This window comes from Argentina anserina, chromosome 4, assembly GCF_933775445.1.
Source record: "Argentina anserina chromosome 4, drPotAnse1.1, whole genome shotgun sequence".
NCBI classification, from domain to species: domain Eukaryota; kingdom Viridiplantae; phylum Streptophyta; class Magnoliopsida; order Rosales; family Rosaceae; genus Argentina; species Argentina anserina.
Genome location: NC_065875.1, coordinates 8,426,479 through 8,444,850, shown reverse-complemented (window position 1 = coordinate 8,444,850; position 18,372 = coordinate 8,426,479). Strand labels below are relative to the sequence as shown.

Genomic DNA, 18,372 nt, shown 5'->3' with positions numbered 1-18,372 from the left:
CTGCGCAATAAGTAATTTAATAATAGCCTCATATCGATCAACAATAGTTCGAAAGATAGACCAATGATGTAAGGTCTCCGATCTATTTTCTATTTAAACATCCACTTCAGGTCCTTGATGAACGCATATCTGCTCTCTCTCTCTCTCTCTCTCTCTCTCTCTCTCTCTCTCTCTCTCTCTGTGATATACACGCAGTCGAGAATGAGAACAAGGAGGTCGATTTCCCGTAGAATTGGGTCGAAGAAGAGGAAGCTAAAACTTTCTTTTGGTAGAAACTCAGAACGGGTTGCCAAATCATCCATAGAAAAGAATCTGATGGAGCTAGGGAGGATCATCCCTGGGTGCATTGTTGGCAGCAATAACCCAGAAACCTTGTTCCAAGGAATTGCTAGTTACATATATCTCCTAGAAACCAAAGTGAATGTTCTCAGATACCTGTCCATTTCATATGGACTTTGAGTAAGCACAGAAGCTACTTGTACTACTCTCACACTCTGCACTCTATACTCAATAGTGCAAAGTGCTAGAGCAGAAATTAATTAAGGCATGATGCAAAAATCTGTAGTTTATATACGTTCCTTTCTAGTACCTGTGAAATTTAAAGAATCAATAAAACCCTTATTGTTCTCCGTTGAGTTTTATATATATGGGACAGTATTGCCAGTATATGTAGGTACAAGTATATATTTATACGTGGATCTGATATTAGACGCTGCATTGAGATATGAAATTCATGATAATGATCATAATATCGTTTATTCTTCATATTGAATCAAGTATCTGATCTCCAGGCTCCAGTCATCAGTTATGAATTAAGATGTCGAAACAATCAAGTCATGGACACCTTTATGGACAGATCCCATGCACACGCTTGCCTACTTTTGCAATAATTGACATTAGACACCAACATTTGTTGCGCTATCTATATGGAGCCAATTTAAGCCATTATCTCTTCTTTAACATAAAGCCGACCAAAACATTTACAAACATTTATCCTCGGAATGGTAAGCAACGATGGAAAAACTTGAGTTGTACTTACATAGTTACATTTGGTATTAGTAGCATGGAGATTTACATATTGTAGCTAGATAAAACGTATAATTTGTACAATCATCACTATCATCATCAATATGCAATGAAATGGCTCGGAATCTCTATCAACCCTGGGTATCCCGCTTGATTTGCACAAGGACACGCTGGCTATTAATCGAAATGTTTGCGAAACCACTTTACTCAGGGTGTTGAAGGAGAAGAAGGGAAGTACCACAAATATGGGCTACAAAAACAATTAGTAATGGAAGACATAGTAGGAGGAGAACGGGACAGACTTTTAGTGGCCGGGACCGGAGGAGGTGGATGGGGCAGGGTAAGGGTAAAAGGAGGGGGAGGAGAAACTAGGCGTAGTATGAATTTGTGCGAGTAAATCATTAATTGAAAGTTTGGACTTTGGAGCGGGAAAGTAGTACTTGATCATATATATATATGTATTGTCTATCTCTGAATCATGCCCTCATGTTCCATTTGTTTGGAAGATTTTGAAGCCTTCACTACTAGAAATAAGGCTATGGGGACATTTAGTTTAGGGACATTTGAACTAGTGTCCTTAAATCTCTTCATTTGGGGACATATATTAGCATGTGTCCCTATTTAAGCAAAATGCACATTTATGTGTCCCAAAATTCTTGAAACATGACTACAATTGTATATAGGAACACTTAGTAGAATACCAAATTGATATCGTGAATTTGGACCATTGGATTGCTAGGAAAGGGATATCAACAATCCCTCGCCATTTTCTCAAACATTTCTCTCTCATCTCTTCCGTGAGAAACCAATACCAAATCATTCAAATTTCTCGAAACCCTAATTCATGATTTGCGGATAACTTGCCAGATTTATGATAGGAGCACTTTGTGCTACGTTCTTAATATGTTTTTACCTCTATTTGTACTTTGCTTAGCCCTTATTGTTGTAATATCGAGTCATTGAGTCACAATAGGAGTCTTGGACGGTTATGGATGTATATTTGTGCTTAAACGAGTTAAAAATGAAGAATTGGTCTAGAGTCCTAGTTTGAGTAGGAATCCTTATAGGACTAGGAAACCTAGTTGGATTAGGAGTCTTAATCTTTCTACGATTTAGTCGCATTGGCGATATCTTGAGAGTCCTGTTTGCATTGGGAATCCGTGTTAGACTAGGAAACGTACCATTTGCGAAAGTCCTACTTGAACTCAAACTCTTATTACGAAACTTCCCTAAATGAACTTTTTTGTTCTAGTAACTTACTTGTTTTAGTAAGTTTCCTTTTTGCAAATTAGAAACTTTCCTAATCTAGCTAAGCTTATCTATTACATGTGTCTTTTTAAGACAACTATTGTCTAGATTAAGACATGATTTTCGAATGGATTATCTCTTACTTATGTTTTCTTATTTTCATATTTAAGAGATAATTGGAAGGGAAAAGGAATATGTGTGGCACATGGAGAAGACTCACGGTTTCAGCCTATATCCAAGAAGAAAAAGGAGTCCAATGTCGTGCAAAACTACTCAAGGATTATAGGAGATGATTTTTAGAATTGAAGGGATAAATCAAAGAGAAGAAATAGGAGATCAGGCCATGTACCCTAGAGACTCACACGGCAACGCAAGGAGAGAAACAAGGAGTCCAAGCCGTGAATAACTCTTGAGCTTGTGAAGGAAGCTTTGCCGTGCCTATGGATTAGCTGAAGGGATAAGTGTCGTGGCTATCATTCAGCAAAATACAGGGAGTCCAGCCATGTTATACATAGAGAGAATAAAGGAGATAAGAGCTTGTTCTACAAGGAAGACAAAGGGAGCCATTCGATCCAATTGAAGAGAGAAGATCACAACCATGTAATCTCCTTGATCCAGCCCAATGCCGAGCTGCTCTCTCCTCCTCCTTCCTCTATATATAGCACGGCCTTTCTCACAAAATACCATCTCCATTCTCTCATAAGCAAGGCCGAACCTCTGCCAAAATACATCCATAAAATTCAAGCGAAAAACTTCATCCATCACCACCTTTGTTGTGCCATCTTCTTGCCTCTACCACCACCGAATTCATCTTGCTCCATCCTTCAAGGTTTCTAATGTGTGATTCATCCATGGCTTGTAATTTTTATTTAGGTTTTCTGCAATTTTCGATTTTATTGTATGATTACTTGGATGATCTTTTCGGTTTCATATATGAAGAATATAAATTTAGACTTATTTGGTTTTATGTTTTGATTGAATGAACTCTTAAATATGTATCTATTCCGTGTGTAATAGCTTAGGGCAGTAGGATTTTCAATTAATTTAGGTTTTATTTCAATTAATTCCATGAACTTATACATCTAAATCAATGCTTGAGGAAGCCAAGACCATGGTTCTCCTAAGGTTGCGATTTCATTCACCAAAGTGTTCTTTAATTGAGTATGCGCTTCGTGTTTCAATTATTAGTACTTGTATAGGGTTGTGATAGTTCTAGGAATTTGCATGCTTAATCAAGATGAGTGACACCATGCTTGCTTACATGTCTCCAATTCGACTTAATGTGCTTATGTGCTACTTTGTTGTTTAACTAGTACGCTTCGTTATGTTGAACTCTTGTTAGCATATGTTTAGGATTGAACGCTTAGTTGATTCTAAATAACTAAGAAGTCTTAACGATTAGATGAACCGCTTCGGACTCTAATTAGAATTGGAATTGAAATGGACTTATAAAGAATCAAAATTATTTGCTGCCTATATGTTGTTCTATGCGTGTCATACATGTTTCTTGAGTAGAATTCATGTTTTGGTTATGTGATGAGTGGTAGATCAATTGTATATAAGTAATTTAGGATTTATTTTTAGTAGTAGTTTTAGAATCCAAATCAAATCCCCTAATAACATGATAAGTTTTGAGGCCATTTTGATTCCCCAGACTGAACGATCCCTGCTTATTTTATACTAACGATGATGTTTTTCAGGGTATTTTATAGACGTTCTAACCAACGATCTATCAATTTACATCGAAGCTCATGGGCCAGGCAGGCTTCTCTCCCCGACGTCATTACCACCTTCATTGATCTCATCGCTGGGATTGTTGACGATTCGGAATCTCAAAGCCTGGGTAAGCGATTTAGAGGTTGTATGCTCGTTTATATTTATACGTTTTCTGGGTTTTTTTTTTTTACTTTGAGTTGCTTCTTGTGCTTGGAGATTGAGGTTTATGTTTGCGTTATAAAATCCAGCAATTGGGACTGATTGAGATACATGAACGGAAGTAATCATTGTTGTTGCCGAGCTTTTTTGGGTTTGAAGATCAAATCCTCAAGTTTTCTCTCTAATAAAATTGATCGTAAGGTGAGCAAGTCTTACCTTAATCGTAAGTTAGCTCCTTTCACTCGGTTATTGAGCCCGAGTTTCTCTTCCTCGGCAGCTACGACAGCGCCTCTCACTCTAAGCTTCTCAACACTCAGGGCATCTCTCGTGTTGTCAATGTAAGCCTCCTAACTTTTCGGTTTTGATTTTCGGTTTGTGTGTGTGTGTGTGTGTGTGTGTGTGTGTTGGATTGTTGCACATTGTGTCTATTTTGATTAATTGAATGTTTGGAGATTTAAATTAGCACATTTATCGGATTGAAACTAGGTAGTGAATAGCAGCATTGATGAAGGATAAGATGTTTCACTTGGTATGTGTTTTCAACTTCAAGGATGTTTACGCGCATAGTGGAAAGTAGAAGGTGTGGGGCTATAATTGCCCTACAATGTTAATATGAATATTGACATGTCTTTTATTGGTTTGATTTAGTCTCCAATAATCGATGGTCTGACATTCAGGTCTCTGCAGACGGTGCCTACATGTCAAAATCTTTATAAGAACTCTTTCACATACCATTACCTTCAAGATGACAAAGTCTGCAAGTTGAGGATGCAAATCAATTCTTAGGTTTGTGTCCTCTCCATTTTTATATCTTTTATGTTTTGGGAAACCTTTTCTTTGCATGATGGATTCATGCATGGATGGTAGATGTTTTCGATGCATGTTGAGTTGACTTCAGAGTATTCTGGTACTTATTAGGGTTTTGATGCTGGTTATTAGTTTAGTATTCTTCTCCTCATTGGATGTTTTAACTATACTGGTTGTAAAAATGAACTATATGTCAAAGATATTTAAGTCAAGGTAATTGACCGTTTATATCTTTCAGTTGAAGGATTTGATGCTCTTTCGCATTAGTGCCATTAAATAGTATGGACCAATTTTTACTTCCTTTACTAACATGTACACATCTAAAATCACCGGTCATCTATCTATCAGAATGCATTTGCAACTTCAACTCGTTCATACCTTTTGATCAAAATTTCCCACTCATAGCTCTCTGTTTGATTGCTAAATTCTTGATACATTCTTTGTGGGGCATGATGCTTTCTGTTTTTGGACTGAGAAAATGAAAACTGTAATTGTTCAAGTGAGCATTTAATGAAAATGTGTAGAAAAAGTGAGACTACTCAACTGGTTAATGTATCTCATTACATTGTAGGTATAAAGAGTGTTAAAGGTAGACTAATTGCTTCTATTCTATTGTGTCTTTTGTGTGTTTGAGTGAATCAGACTGGATGTGTAATGGTGCATTTTTTCTGGAATCTTTTTTGGTACTCCTAACAAAAAGGCTAAACACCCCAATAAAGTTTCTAAAGGAAGTTAATGTTCAAAAAATGCTGAAGTCATGCAGCGGCTGCATGTTGAACAATGTCAAACATGGACTAGTATGTTTGTACTTTGTAAATACTGAATTTCTAAAGCATGCATTTGTTTAGTCTGGATGTTTGTGGAAATTGGTTGTGTCTACTACTTTGAATACATGGTTGCCAGAGCAGATTGGTTTTATGGAATATGAATGCTAGCTTTAATTACTAGAAATAAGGCTAATCAATTGTTGTAATTTTTCAATTCCATAGAAATATTGGGTTTCGAAATTTTGTTGATATATTGGTGAATATAATATTTCAATGGCAAATATATAGAGATTGTGTGATTAATTATTTATTGTTATGATATTTTATATATTTTCTTAGGACTGGTTTGCAATTACTTCCCATTATAGGGACTAAGAGCAAAAAATATAGTTATGTTAATGGGCACATATAAGTGTCCCTAATTGGTGTAGTGTATCTATACACATGCATGGTATTTTTACTTTAGTTTGTATTGGAGATACTATGAGACTCACTCTTTTATTTGGGGACACATGAATTAAGTGTCCAAGTTAGCAATATGAACACCTTCAAAAGACACATTTACACTAATTGTCCATTTTGGCCAATAAAGATGTATTTATGTCCCTATAGCTAGCAATAGGCACATAATATGTCCCACCAAGCCTAATTTCTAGTAGTGCTTTCTACGTTAATGGTTACTTGGACACCCTGTGGAAACCCTCATTGCTCATTCATCGAAACACGGTGTTAATGCTGTGATTATACTTGATTCAGTACGCCGTGCTTCCCGCGTATGTAGTACGCCGTACTCCTGGTCACTTCTCTGTCACAGGTAACACACGTCGTTAGAGCAGAGACCACGGCGGCGTGGTCTTCGACTCTCCGACGCTCAAGTCAGGGTAATGATAATTTGTGCAGAGTGATGGTAGGAAGTTCAGTGTACTTACCTTGTAAGGTCAAGAGTTTGACCTTTTATTGTTGAGTTGAAGTGGATCGTTTACTTGCCATTCGATGTGGGACGACGTCCGATTAAGGTGCTCTCTGGAGCCTTCTTTGAGATGCGCGTGAGGGCACGTCCGTAGTCGGTTTGGGCCGTGGGGAGGCCCGTTGTGTAGTTAGCGCGGCTGACTTGCTGTTAGTGTTGTAGGATTGTGCTATACGTTAGCTTTAATGCGCTGGTAGTTGTGCTGATTATGGCGGGCATAAGCCTATGCCAACAAGTCCCCCCAAGTTCCCAGTCTAGGGAGGTAATTTCTTGACTGGGGAGTTAATAATTGAGCGTCTTGCCATGATCAGCAATGGGTCTTGCGGACCCTCTCGTAGTCCCCCCACTCCCCGGTTAAGGAATGCCGAGTTTTTTGTTTAGTATGTTTGATCGCTTCTCTCTGTTGGGGACTTCTTATATCGCTACTTTTGAGCATAGTGCGTCTTTCATGGCGTAGTAAGTTCTTACGCGTAGGATGTCTTACCGCTGTCTTTGAGCGTAGTGCGTCCGTCATAGCGTAGTAAGTTCTTACGCGTAGGATGTCTTACCGCTGTCTTTGAGCGTAGTGCGTCCGTCATAGCGTAGTAAGTTCTTACGCGTAGGATGTCTTACCGCTGTCTTTGAGCGTAGTGCGTCCGTCATAGTGTAGTAAGTTCTTACGCGTAGGACGTCTTACCGCTGTCTTTGAGCGTAGTACGTCCGTCATAGCGTAGTAAGTTCTTACGCGTAGGACGTCTTATCGCTGTCTTTGAGCGTAGTGCGTCCGTCATAGCGTAGTAAGTTCTTACGCGTAGGACGTCTTATCGCTGTCTTTGAGCGTAGTGCGTCCGTCATAGCGTAGTAAGTTCTTACGCGTGGGACGTCTTATCGCTGTCTTTGAGCGTAGTGCGTCCGTCATAGCGTAGTAAGTTCTTACGCGTGGGACGTCTTATCGCTGTCTTTGAGCGTAGTGCGTCCGTCATAGCGTAGTAAGTTCTTACGCGTAGGACGTCTTATCGCTGTCTTTGAGCGTAGTGCGTCCGTCATAGCGTAGTAAGTTCTTACGCGTGGGACGTCTTATCGCTGTCTTTGAGCGTGGTGTGTGTAGGTTGGGATCAGCGCCATTCTTGCTGTGGGGAGCACGTGTCATACATGCATTGGGTGGATGTTTCGTGAACGTTTTGAATTCGTGGGGTGACGTTATCCGAGAAGACAGTTATTGCGTGTAATTAAGGCGTGTGTAACCGAAACGTTGCCTCGGTAACTCAGGCCACGTGGCGAGATCTGGAGCGATGCCTCTTGGGTCGACGACTAGGATGCGAGTAACGGTTTCCTGAATCTGACGGTTAAGGATCGCTGCTGAAGGATCAACGGGCAGGATGTGAGGTGGAGTTTACTACAAAAGGGTGAAAGGGACAGAATGGCTGTCATTATCGACAGACCCAAGTTTTCGAAATCCAAATTCTCTCATTCCCTCTCTTTTGCTCTTGTCTGTTTCCTTTCCTTCCAAGCGTAAACTCATCGGGATTTTGGCGTGAATCGGCTTTTTGAGGTATGTTTTCTGGTCGGATCCTTCTTTATTCGGTTTGTGGCTTGTTGTTTGTTGGTAGATTTGTGTTCGTAGGGTAAATCGGTGGCCTTGGGTTTTGGGTCTTTCCGGCAGATATGTGGGTTTTGGGTCCATTTGATCTTTAGGTGATTATTTTCCGGCAAGGTGGGGTGTTTGTATGGGCGGTGCCGATGGGTTTTCGCCGTTAACTGGGCTTGGTGTTCTTCATGTTCTTCGTGTTCTTCGTGTTCTTCATATTCTTCAAACTTGTTCTTGCGAGGTTCGTAGGATAGATCTGACTTTACTTTTTGACTTCTAGTTTTAGGTTGTTCGCCTTTGACTTCGGTGTTGCTTGCTGCGGCGTAATGTCTAGGATAATTATACTAACTGATAGCGATTCCGCGTCTGCAGAAGGAAGTTGGTCCGCGTCGTCATCCGCTTGGTCGTGGACAAGTGAATTAGAGACCAACTACTTGGACTTGGTGCGGCGTAGTGGTGGAAACGATTTGCATCGCGAAGATCGTTCTACTGTCTTTGCTAGGGTGTTAGCGAACTGGGATACGAGTGAGTCGTCAAGCACCATGGAGTCGCAACGTGAAGAGACTGGAGAAAGTGAAGGAGTATCTGAGCGTATTATAAGTGCTTCGGGGACTAGCACTTCAGGCCCAACGCTGAGCCCAGCGCCTGTAAGGCGCTGGTTAGATGGTGGTGTGCAGAGGTCGGAAGTGGAGGAGGCATATGGAGCCGACTCTGCCGCAGTGAGTGGTTATGTCGAGGAATTTAAGTTACCTGGGACTATCCTCGCCCGTGCGATTCGGCGTGATGAATTTGGTTCAATGTTGCCAAACGGGCATGCGTTGGTGAGCCCCTCCGTATTACGACTTGGGGTGGAGTTGCCGTTAGACCCTCGTCTGCAATGTCTTGTGGCGGAGTTCGGCTTGGCCTTTGGCCAGGTGAGTTATAACATGTGGCGGGTTCTTCTCGGTCTCTGTTCATTATTCTACCTGTCGGGGTGTTCGGCTCCTACTGCGGCGGAGGTTCTCCATTTCTTCAAAGTGGATTACAACCAGCGTAATGGTAATGGGGGGACCGCGCGGTTTGTGAGGCGGGATGAGCGCAGTGAGTACCAGGTTTTAGAGAACTGGCCCACCTCGGAGGCGAACTGGAGAAAAAACAGCTTCGTGGTGGAGGACGGGTGGGAGTATGGGCGCATTAACGGGGTGGAGTACATCCCAAGAAAACGTATTCCCTCGCGGTTCCGGGCTATTAACTGTAGGTTTCAATGCTTTACTAACTTTTGTTACTACGGAATGATTGTTTGCTGATGCTACCTTCGCTCTGTTTTTGTTTATGTAGCTGGAAGGAGATTGGTTTTGTCCGAGCGAGAGGTTGAACGGGTGAATCGTGTAACTTATCTTTGGAGGTGTCAAGGTGAAGACTTGGTTCACGATTTAAAGGTATTGACGAACCCGTACCTCCTGTTCGAGCAAGGATTACTCCGCCGTCATCGTAAGTAGAAGTGCTCTGTTTTTTTTTTTTTTTTTTTTTTTGTGGCGTATTAATCTGTTGTTATATGTGCAGCTACTACACTCTCGGTGAACAGGAATTTCGAAAAGTCAGAGCGCGTCTGCTACGCCCGGTTTCTGCAGCAGGAAGATCCTGACGTTACGCCGGATACTGAAGGGCTAGCTATCACGATGTTGCGACGCGTCATGTCTAAGAAGGCGGCAGCCTCTACAAAGAAAGTAAACGTCGCAGCGCAGCGAGTCGAGGATTCGTCCGCGGTTGTGGACCTGTCCATTCCCCTGCACGCGAACCTGCCGAATGAGCAGGGATTACCACGCCGCAGTGATGCGGAAGGAGTTGGCCGTATCGATGCCGATCCGCATCTGGCTGATCCGGCGGTGTCGCTTGAGACTGGTAGGAAGAAGAAGCCGCAGAAGGCGAGCGCGTCTTCGAAAAGAGCAAAGTCATCTGCTGCCCCCGAGGATGTGGAGGATGCGGCAGTGGAGGCTCCGCCTCCTAAAAGACAGAGGACTACGCAGCTGGCGCCACTCACCTTCACGGAGTCTCGGGTTTTCGAGGATCTGTCCGCCTTGGACCGCAGTCCTCTGAGCCAGCTAGGAGCTCCGGAACTGGAGAAGCTGGTGTTGTTAAGCCAGCGCGCCGGGCTCGGGGGTTTGAGGCGACCTGAAGGATCTGGTCTGGACCTGCGGAGTCCCCTCGGTCTTGCTGCCACGAGGGCAGCGAAGATGGTTTTTAATTTGCTTGATGCGGAGCGGGATGCTCTGGAGGCACAGCGCCACCTCGCCGAAGTGGTTGAACGAGACAGCACCCGTGAGACAAGGGTGTTGCTGCTGGAAAATGACTTGGCCAATGCTAGGGCCAAGTTGGAAAATGCGGCGAACCTCCAGGAGGACCTTCGGCAGGAGGTTGCCCGTCGAGAGGTAGCGGAGTCACTTGCCCGAGAAGCGGCGGCGGAGAGGGATGCGGCGCAGTCTGCCCTTGCGGATGCAGAGGAGCTTGTTAGGAGGATGAGCGAGGAGGCAGAAGCTGAGAAGGCCCGCGTAGCAGAGGAGGCTGCGTCTAGCGCCGTGACTGCCTTCAAATCATCTATGGAGATGACTAAGTACTTGGAAGGGTACTATGTCACGGCTGTGGGTGACATGATAGCGCAGTTCCAGGAGCTGGAGATGCTGGATCCTGCGGACTACGAGGTCCGTCTGTCGGAGAAGGGTTTGGAACCGCCGCCCATGCCACATGAAGTGACTCCGCCCTTTTCGCAGCCTACTTCTACTGCGGAGGCTGAAGGTGGTAAGGAAATTTCTAACTCTTCTTCGTCTGGTTTTTCTTGTGATAATGACAGGTCTGATTCTAATCCGGAGACTCCCTCTCCTACTCCTCCTTCTCAGAGCATCAGGATGCACAACCGCCGCAAGGCGAATCGGGGGAAGCGGCGGGGCTAGAAGCTGCGAGTACCGACGATGCGGTCTGAGCAATGCTGGCGTACTAAGTTGCGGGGGAGGAGTAGGATAGGGTGATAAGATCGTTGTAATGCGTCCCCTGTCGCCGTAGTCTCTATGTTTCTGTAATTTTTGTAACGGCCTTTGTGCCGAACTTGCTATCTTTTGATGAATAGAAGTTCTTTTGAGCCGTGTTTTTTTTATATTATTGCCGTAGTAATATTGTGATTGTTGTTTTGTGCTTTTGGCTGTATGCTTAATTCTATCTTCGTTGTGCGCACAATGAAATTGTCTGTCGAAGGAATTTAATTGCCATAGTACGCTAGCGTAGTAAGGATCAATGGTTTGAAAAATTCCTCATTTCATTGATAGCCTGGCCGTAGCCATTTTGTACAAAGATAGCTAAAGCAGCGCGCCAAAAGCACTCAAACAGTTGGTCCTTGTGCTACGGATGGACTCTTACTTGTAATAGTACTTGAGTTGTTCCATGTTCCAAGGATGGGCTAATTTTTCTCCGTACTTGTCTTCTAGGCAGTACGTGTTTGGGGCTATGATTTGGACGACTTTATATGGTCCATCCCATTTCGGGCGTAGTCCAGTGACCTTTGTTTGGATCCTCTTTAGAACCCAGTCGCCTACTTGTAGTGTCCTGCTTTTGACCCTCGAGTTATAGAAGCGTGCCACGCGCTGTTTGTTCTGGATGTTATGGCGATGCGCTGTGATGCGTTTCTCTTCCAAGAGATCTTTATCAAGGTGTATACTGTCCGAATTGGTTTCGGGGTCAAATAGTGAAACCCGTTGTGTTGGCTGAATTACTTCGATGGGTAGAACTGCTTCCGTGCCATACATTAAGCAAAAAGGAGTTTCGCCTGTGGCTTCTGTTGGTGTGGTACGGATTGCCCATACTACCTCGTCAAGTTTTTCTGGCCAAAGTCCTTTAGCTTCACCCAGCTTTTTCCGAAGAAGGCTTTTAATCAATTTGTTGGCGGCTTCTACTTGCCCATTGGTTTTTGGATGTGCTACGGATGCGAATTTGAGCTTAGTTCCTCTTGCCTTGCACCAGGTGATGAGGTACTCGTTGTTGAACTGCGTGCCGTTATCTGTGATGATAGACTCCGGCGTACCGTGGCGGTAGAAGATGTTGCGTTGCAGGAAGTTTTGAACCTTCTCGGTTGTTATGGCCGTCAGGGGCGCAGCTTCAATCCATTTGGAATGATAATCGATACATACAATGACCCATTTGAATTGACATTTCCCGACGGGTAATGGGCCAATCAGATCCATTCCCCAAAGGCAGTTGATCCACGGGCTGACTATGTAGGATAGTGGTTCGGAGGGTAGGCGTGGTATGGGTCCATGGATTTGACATTTGTGGCAAGACCTGGCGAGCTCCTGTGCATCGGAGGCTAATGTGGGCCAATAATATCCTGTGCGGAGTGTTTTTGCGGCCAATGCGCGGCTGCCGTAATGGTTGCCACAATCACCGCTGTGGATTTCGTTCAAGATCTGCTTGCCTTCTTTGGTTGTGACGCACTTGAGGTCAGCATTCAGCAGACCTTGGCGATAGAGTGTGTTGTTCCGCAGGTAATATCTTACCGCCCGTCTCCTTAGTTGTTTTGCCATGGTCTCGTCCTCTGGTAGTTTGCCGTTGCACTTGAATGCTACTATCTCATCCATCCATGAGGCTTGGTCGCGCTCTATCTGGCATATCTGTTGCAAGGTCTGGTGAATGGAGGGATGGTGGAGAATTTCGACCCTGGTATCCTTGTGGCATTGGTGGGGTTGCGCCGTGGCGAGTCGTGCTAAGGAGTCCGCTCTTGCGTTGTTGGCCCTCGGTATTTGATTGATGTGGTAGAATTCGAACCGCTTTAATAATGTTGTGGCATACGCCAGGTAGGCTGCTAGTTGCTCATCCTTAGCAGTGAAGGACCCGGTGATTTGATTGACTACGAGCTGAGAATCACTGAACACATTAATGCTAGTGGCGCCCGTGCTTAGGGCTAATTGTAGTCCTGCAATCAGTGCTTCGTACTCCGCTACATTGTTGGAGGCAGCAAAGTTGAATTTTAAAGCATACTCGAGTTCGAGTCCCCCCGGTCCGCTCAAGATGATCCCCGCTCCGCTAGATTTTGCGCAGCTAGAGCCATCTACGTGCAAATTCCATGGTGAAATACTGACGGGGTTGATGACATTATCTGGTTCCACTTCCGCCGTATCTCGGGGAATCATTTCTGCTATGAAATCGGCTACAGCCTGTCCTTTTATGGCGGGTCGTGGCCTGTATTCGATGTCGAATTCTGTCAGCTCGATAGCCCATTTGCTGAGTCGCCCGGAGTGTTCTGGATTCTGTAGTACTTGTTTGAGAGGTTGATTTGTGAGTACGTGGATGCTGTGAGCTTGGAAATAGTGGCGCAGTCGTCTGGCTGCTACGATGAGCGCGAGGGCTAATTGCTCCAATGTTGGGTATCTTGTCTCTGGGCCGTTCATAGCTCGTCCTGCGTAAAAAACTGGTAGCTCTTTAGTTCCATCACGGCGAACTAAGGCACTGCTGACCGCAGTTGTGGATACTGCGAGGTAAAGGTACAGGGGTTCACCCGGCTGCGGGGTTGACAGTAATGGTACTGCGGCGAGGTAATCTTTTAATCCCTGAAAGGCCACTTGGCAGTCTGGTGTCCATTCGATCAGTTTACTCTTAGAACGTCTCAACAATCTGAAGAACGGCTCACACTTGTCAGTCAGTCTTGATATGAATCTAGATAATGCCACGAGCCTGCCTTGGAGGGCTTCTACATCCTTCTTGAGTGTTGGCTGCGCCATATCTAGGATGGCCTGTATCTTTTCGGGATTCGCCTCTATGCCGCGTTGACTGACGATGTAGCCCAGGAACTTGCTTGTTGTTACGCCGAAAAAACATTTCTCCGGGTTTAATCTCATCTTGTACTTTTTGAGCACATTGAAGATGGTTCGGAGGTTGGTTACATGGTCTTCTGCTTTTATGCTTTTGGCCAGCATGTCATCGACGTACACCTCGATTTCCCGACCGATGTGTTGGTCAAACATTTGTGTGACGCACCGCACATACGTAGCACCCGCATTTTTTAATCCGAAGGGCATTACGTTGTAGCAGTACAGGCCCCTATCAGTGACGAAGGTCGTAGCTTCTTGATCCGCCGGGTTCATGCGTATCTGATTGTACCCGGAGTAGGCGTCCATCATACTGAGCAACTCGTGACCTGCCGTGGCATCGATGAGCTGGTCAATTCTGGGTAGGGGGAAACTGTCTTTTGGGCATGCTTTGTTTACGTTCTTGTAATCCACACACATACGCCATTTACCGTTGGCTTTGCGTACCATAACACAGTTTGAGATCCACTCAGGGTACTGTACCTCCCGGACGAACTTCATGCCTCTTAATTTGTCAACTTCCTGGCGTATTGCCGTGCTTTTTTCGTCGTCGAAGCTTCGGCGCTTTTGCTTAATTGGGTGTGCGGAAGGTTTGATGTGCAATTCATGCATGATGATGTCGGGCGAGATGCCAGGCATGTCTTCATAAGACCATGCGAAGACTTCCATGTTGTCGCCCAAGAAACTTGTTAAATCTCTCTCAACAGTGGGATTGAGAGTTGCCCCGATTTTGATCCTGCGCTCCGGATGACTTGCGAATGGCGTAATGCTTTTCAATGAGGATTCAGGGTTTGCCGGGATTTTTGTCTCGTATGGCGTAGCCTTCTGCTTGCTCTTTCCCTTCGACGTTTCGTCATCTCGTGCGTCGACAACTTTGTCAGTTAAGTTTACTGTGGCGTGTACTGCCAGGATTTCGTGTCGGTTGCGCGTTTGTCGAATTGCACGTGTCTGGCAATCTTTTGCCACGGACTGTGAACCCCGGACCTGTCCTGTTCCGTGCGGAGTTGGGAATTTTATGATCATCATGTGTCCTGCGATAAAGGTTCTCATCCGGTTAAGTGTAGGTCGGCCGATGATCCCGTTGTATGAGCTGTAGGCATCGACTATGATGAATTCAGCTTCGACGCAAACTGTGCATGGTGCAGTCCCAATACACACCGTCATATAATCCGAACCTAGGGGTTGGGTTATGTCACCAGAGAAGCTGACTAGCGGTTCGTGGTCTTGTACCAATTTCTTGCCGCTACGCTCCATTTTTTCGTAGCAGCCCTTAAATAGGACGTTGACTGCAGATCCCGTGTCGATCATCATCTTCCCTACATCCCATTGTCCGCCCAGGATTGCGTCTATGAGGAAAGCGTCGTCATTGGGTAAGGAGATGCCAATTTCCTCGTCCTCAGTGAAGGTGATCGGTTTCCATCCTTCTTTCTGTCGTTTAACGTTTCCTCCTGTGATGGCATACACCTGTCTTGGGTGATTATTGCGGTCGAGGCGCTTTTTTGCTCGGTTGGACAAGTTGGTCTTCGGGGCTCCTCCCTCTATAACGTTGATGCGGCGTAGGGTCTCGACTGCGGCAACCACATTCTGTTGTACCCTCTGTTGCGCCGGGCGAATTCCCGTGTCGCCATTGGTTCTTAATATGCGGAGGGTGCGGCAATCGTTCGTGTTATGACTTCCATTTTCGTGGAATCTGCACCATTTACCAGTTTCCGCTTCGGTTTGGGGGCGTAGCGGTCTTGCTGGTTTCCTCAACGTGTCCTGATGTGCGTGAAAAAAGTCCTCCAGGGTCTCTTCCCTAGGCAGTGTGTGGTCACTACGGCGTCCCATCGCGTTAACTTGGCGGGGGTCTCTGTTGTCGCGACGTTCCTGGTCAAGTCTTCTGTTCCTGTCCCGGCCCCTGTGCCGATCGTTGTTACGCACATCACGGTGATTGGCTTGATGCCACTCCCTCTTCCTGCCTTTGCTATGGTCTGCTGTGTTTGGGAAGAGCTCGCGCTGGAGGGGGACTGTGTGTACAGATGTCTGCGGCGTAGTAGTTTTGTCTGATGGTACTGGGGTTCGCTTCTCTCCGTATGTGACGTATTCTGCCTGAGCGTATCGTACTGCTTCAGTCATGATGTCATCGTATGTGGCGCCGCGCATTCGAGGGTCCACATTAATGTGGAACAAGAAGTTCTCTGACCGTAGTCCTTCCTTAAAAGCAGCCAGGGCGAGCGTTTTGTTCAGGTTCCGGCATCTGGATGCTGCCGTCTGCCATCGCATGACGAAGGTGCCCAATGTTTCCCTGCTCTCTTGTTTTACTTGAAATAGGCCATCAGTTGTGTGGGCGGCCCCGGCCATGAGTATAAACCGATTCAGAAATGCTGTGGTTAACTGCGCGAAGGAATCCATGGAGTTCGCTGGTTGTTCAAAGAACCAATTCATGGCGTCCCCATCTAAGGTTTCGCTGAATAGGTGGCATAAGGTGGCGTCGTCGAATTCTCTACTGGCAGTGACTTTTTTGAAGTTATCAATGTGCCGGAATGGATCGCCTTCACCTGTGTACGGCGTGATTTTTGGGCTCTTGGATTGAGAAGGACGCACGGTGTTCATTATCCTCGTAGTGAATGGGCCTGGCCTGGCGGCGAACACTGGTTGGCACCGTGGATTGGCATCCCGTTGTTCTATCGCTGTTAGCCGCTGCAAGATCAGGGCTAGCGTGGCAGACTCGCTGTTGTGAGCAGCTGTGGGGGGTCTGGAGCGAGAGGTGACGCTTGTGCTTCCTTCCTCACGGTTATGGATACGCCGTGGTGATGGTGGCCGTTTCTTGGCGAGTTCGGAGGGGGTCAAGCTGATACTTAAGCGAACTTGTTCTCGTCCTCTTGTTTGCGCGCTGCCCTCGCGATTTGACTCCTCATGTAAATGACTGCGCTCAGCCCGTTCAAGCTGTGTCCGTATCCTGTCAAGTTCGCTCTGGAGAGCTGCTGCTTTCTCACGTTCCAGTACCTCGCGCTGCTGGCACTCGGCTAGGTCGCGAGCCATGCTTTCCATTCTTGCGGCGGTTGCCGGATCTGTAGTCGCATTGGTACTAACGACTGTTCCGGGTGTGGGTGTGAGGATGAAAGGGTCGTTGGCGGAGGGTAGAGGGTGGTTGAGGCTAAGGTCTGTGACGTCTCCGATGTGACCACCTGCCGGAGTAGAGGGGGACGGATTCGTAGTGCTCATGTCGAAGTGTAGTTGTTTGGCTAGGTGTTGCATGGGATGTTTTTTTTTTGTTTGACTTTTTGTTGCGGTTTCCCACAGACGGCGCCAATGTTAATGCTGTGATTATACTTGATTCAGTACGCCGTGCTTCCCGCGTATGTAGTACGCCGTACTCCTGGTCACTTCTCTGTCACAGGTAACACACGTCGTTAGAGCAGAGACCACGGCGGCGTGGTCTTCGACTCTCCGACGCTCAAGTCAGGGTAATGATAATTTGTGCAGAGTGATGGTAGGAAGTTCAGTGTACTTACCTTGTAAGGTCAAGAGTTTGACCTTTTATTGTTGAGTTGAAGTGGATCGTTTACTTGCCATTCGATGTGGGACGACGTCCGATTAAGGTGCTCTCTGGAGCCTTCTTTGAGATGCGCGTGAGGGCACGTCCGTAGTCGGTTTGGGCCGTGGGGAGGCCCGTTGTGTAGTTAGCGCGGCTGACTTGCTGTTAGTGTTGTAGGATTGTGCTATACGTTAGCTTTAATGCGCTGGTAGTTGTGCTGATTATGGCGGGCATAAGCCTATGCCAACACACGGGCACCCCTACCAAGAGGTGCTATGTCACTACTTGTAAAAAGCTAGATGTGGAGATCAGTTAATTTCGACAGAGTACTATGACCATATTAAGACGAATTACAATGATGGTTTCGTAGTTGGAAATCCTTAGACCTCGATCTAGTTTTGGAGCTTTTCTTCGGTTTGTGCTTATCATTTATTTTCAAAAGAAGTTATTGCCGATTTAGTACAAGATTGTCAAGTTTCGTGTGAATTTGATTTTTGAATTAATGAATTTATGGTTTGAGACCACAGATCGCACCAAGAAGTCGATCCAATTAATGATGAGTTTTGCTGAGCATTTCCACTTAATATCTCCAAATGGCACATCAGAATGAGTCATCAAACTGAAGAAACAGACACTACTAGAATTCAGGCCTTTGGCCACGGTTGGTTTTCCGTCACTATGCATGCATTTGGGTACGGAATTCCGTATCAATAACTATGTAGGCACGAAAAACCTGTCCGACACCCCATGTACCATCTCCAATTTGCATT

General features: G+C 45.5%; 2 protein-coding genes across 2 annotated transcripts; one reads left to right on the top strand and one right to left on the bottom strand.

The window, feature by feature from the left end:
• Positions 1-8,583: 8,583 nt before the first annotated feature.
• Positions 8,584-11,238, top strand: LOC126792129 (uncharacterized). Its single transcript, XM_050518615.1, has 4 exons — positions 8,584-9,490; positions 9,575-9,727; positions 9,800-11,032; positions 11,131-11,238. The coding sequence occupies exons 1-4, from the start codon at positions 8,584-8,586 to the stop codon at positions 11,211-11,213; spliced, it is 2,376 nt and encodes a 791-aa protein (XP_050374572.1). The 3' UTR covers positions 11,214-11,238.
• Positions 11,239-11,640: 402 nt separating this feature from the next.
• Positions 11,641-17,289, bottom strand: LOC126792128 (uncharacterized). The gene has a single exon (XM_050518614.1). It carries the CDS (start codon positions 17,287-17,289, stop codon positions 11,641-11,643), a length of 5,649 nt encoding a protein of 1,882 aa, XP_050374571.1.
• Positions 17,290-18,372: the final 1,083 nt, after the last annotated feature.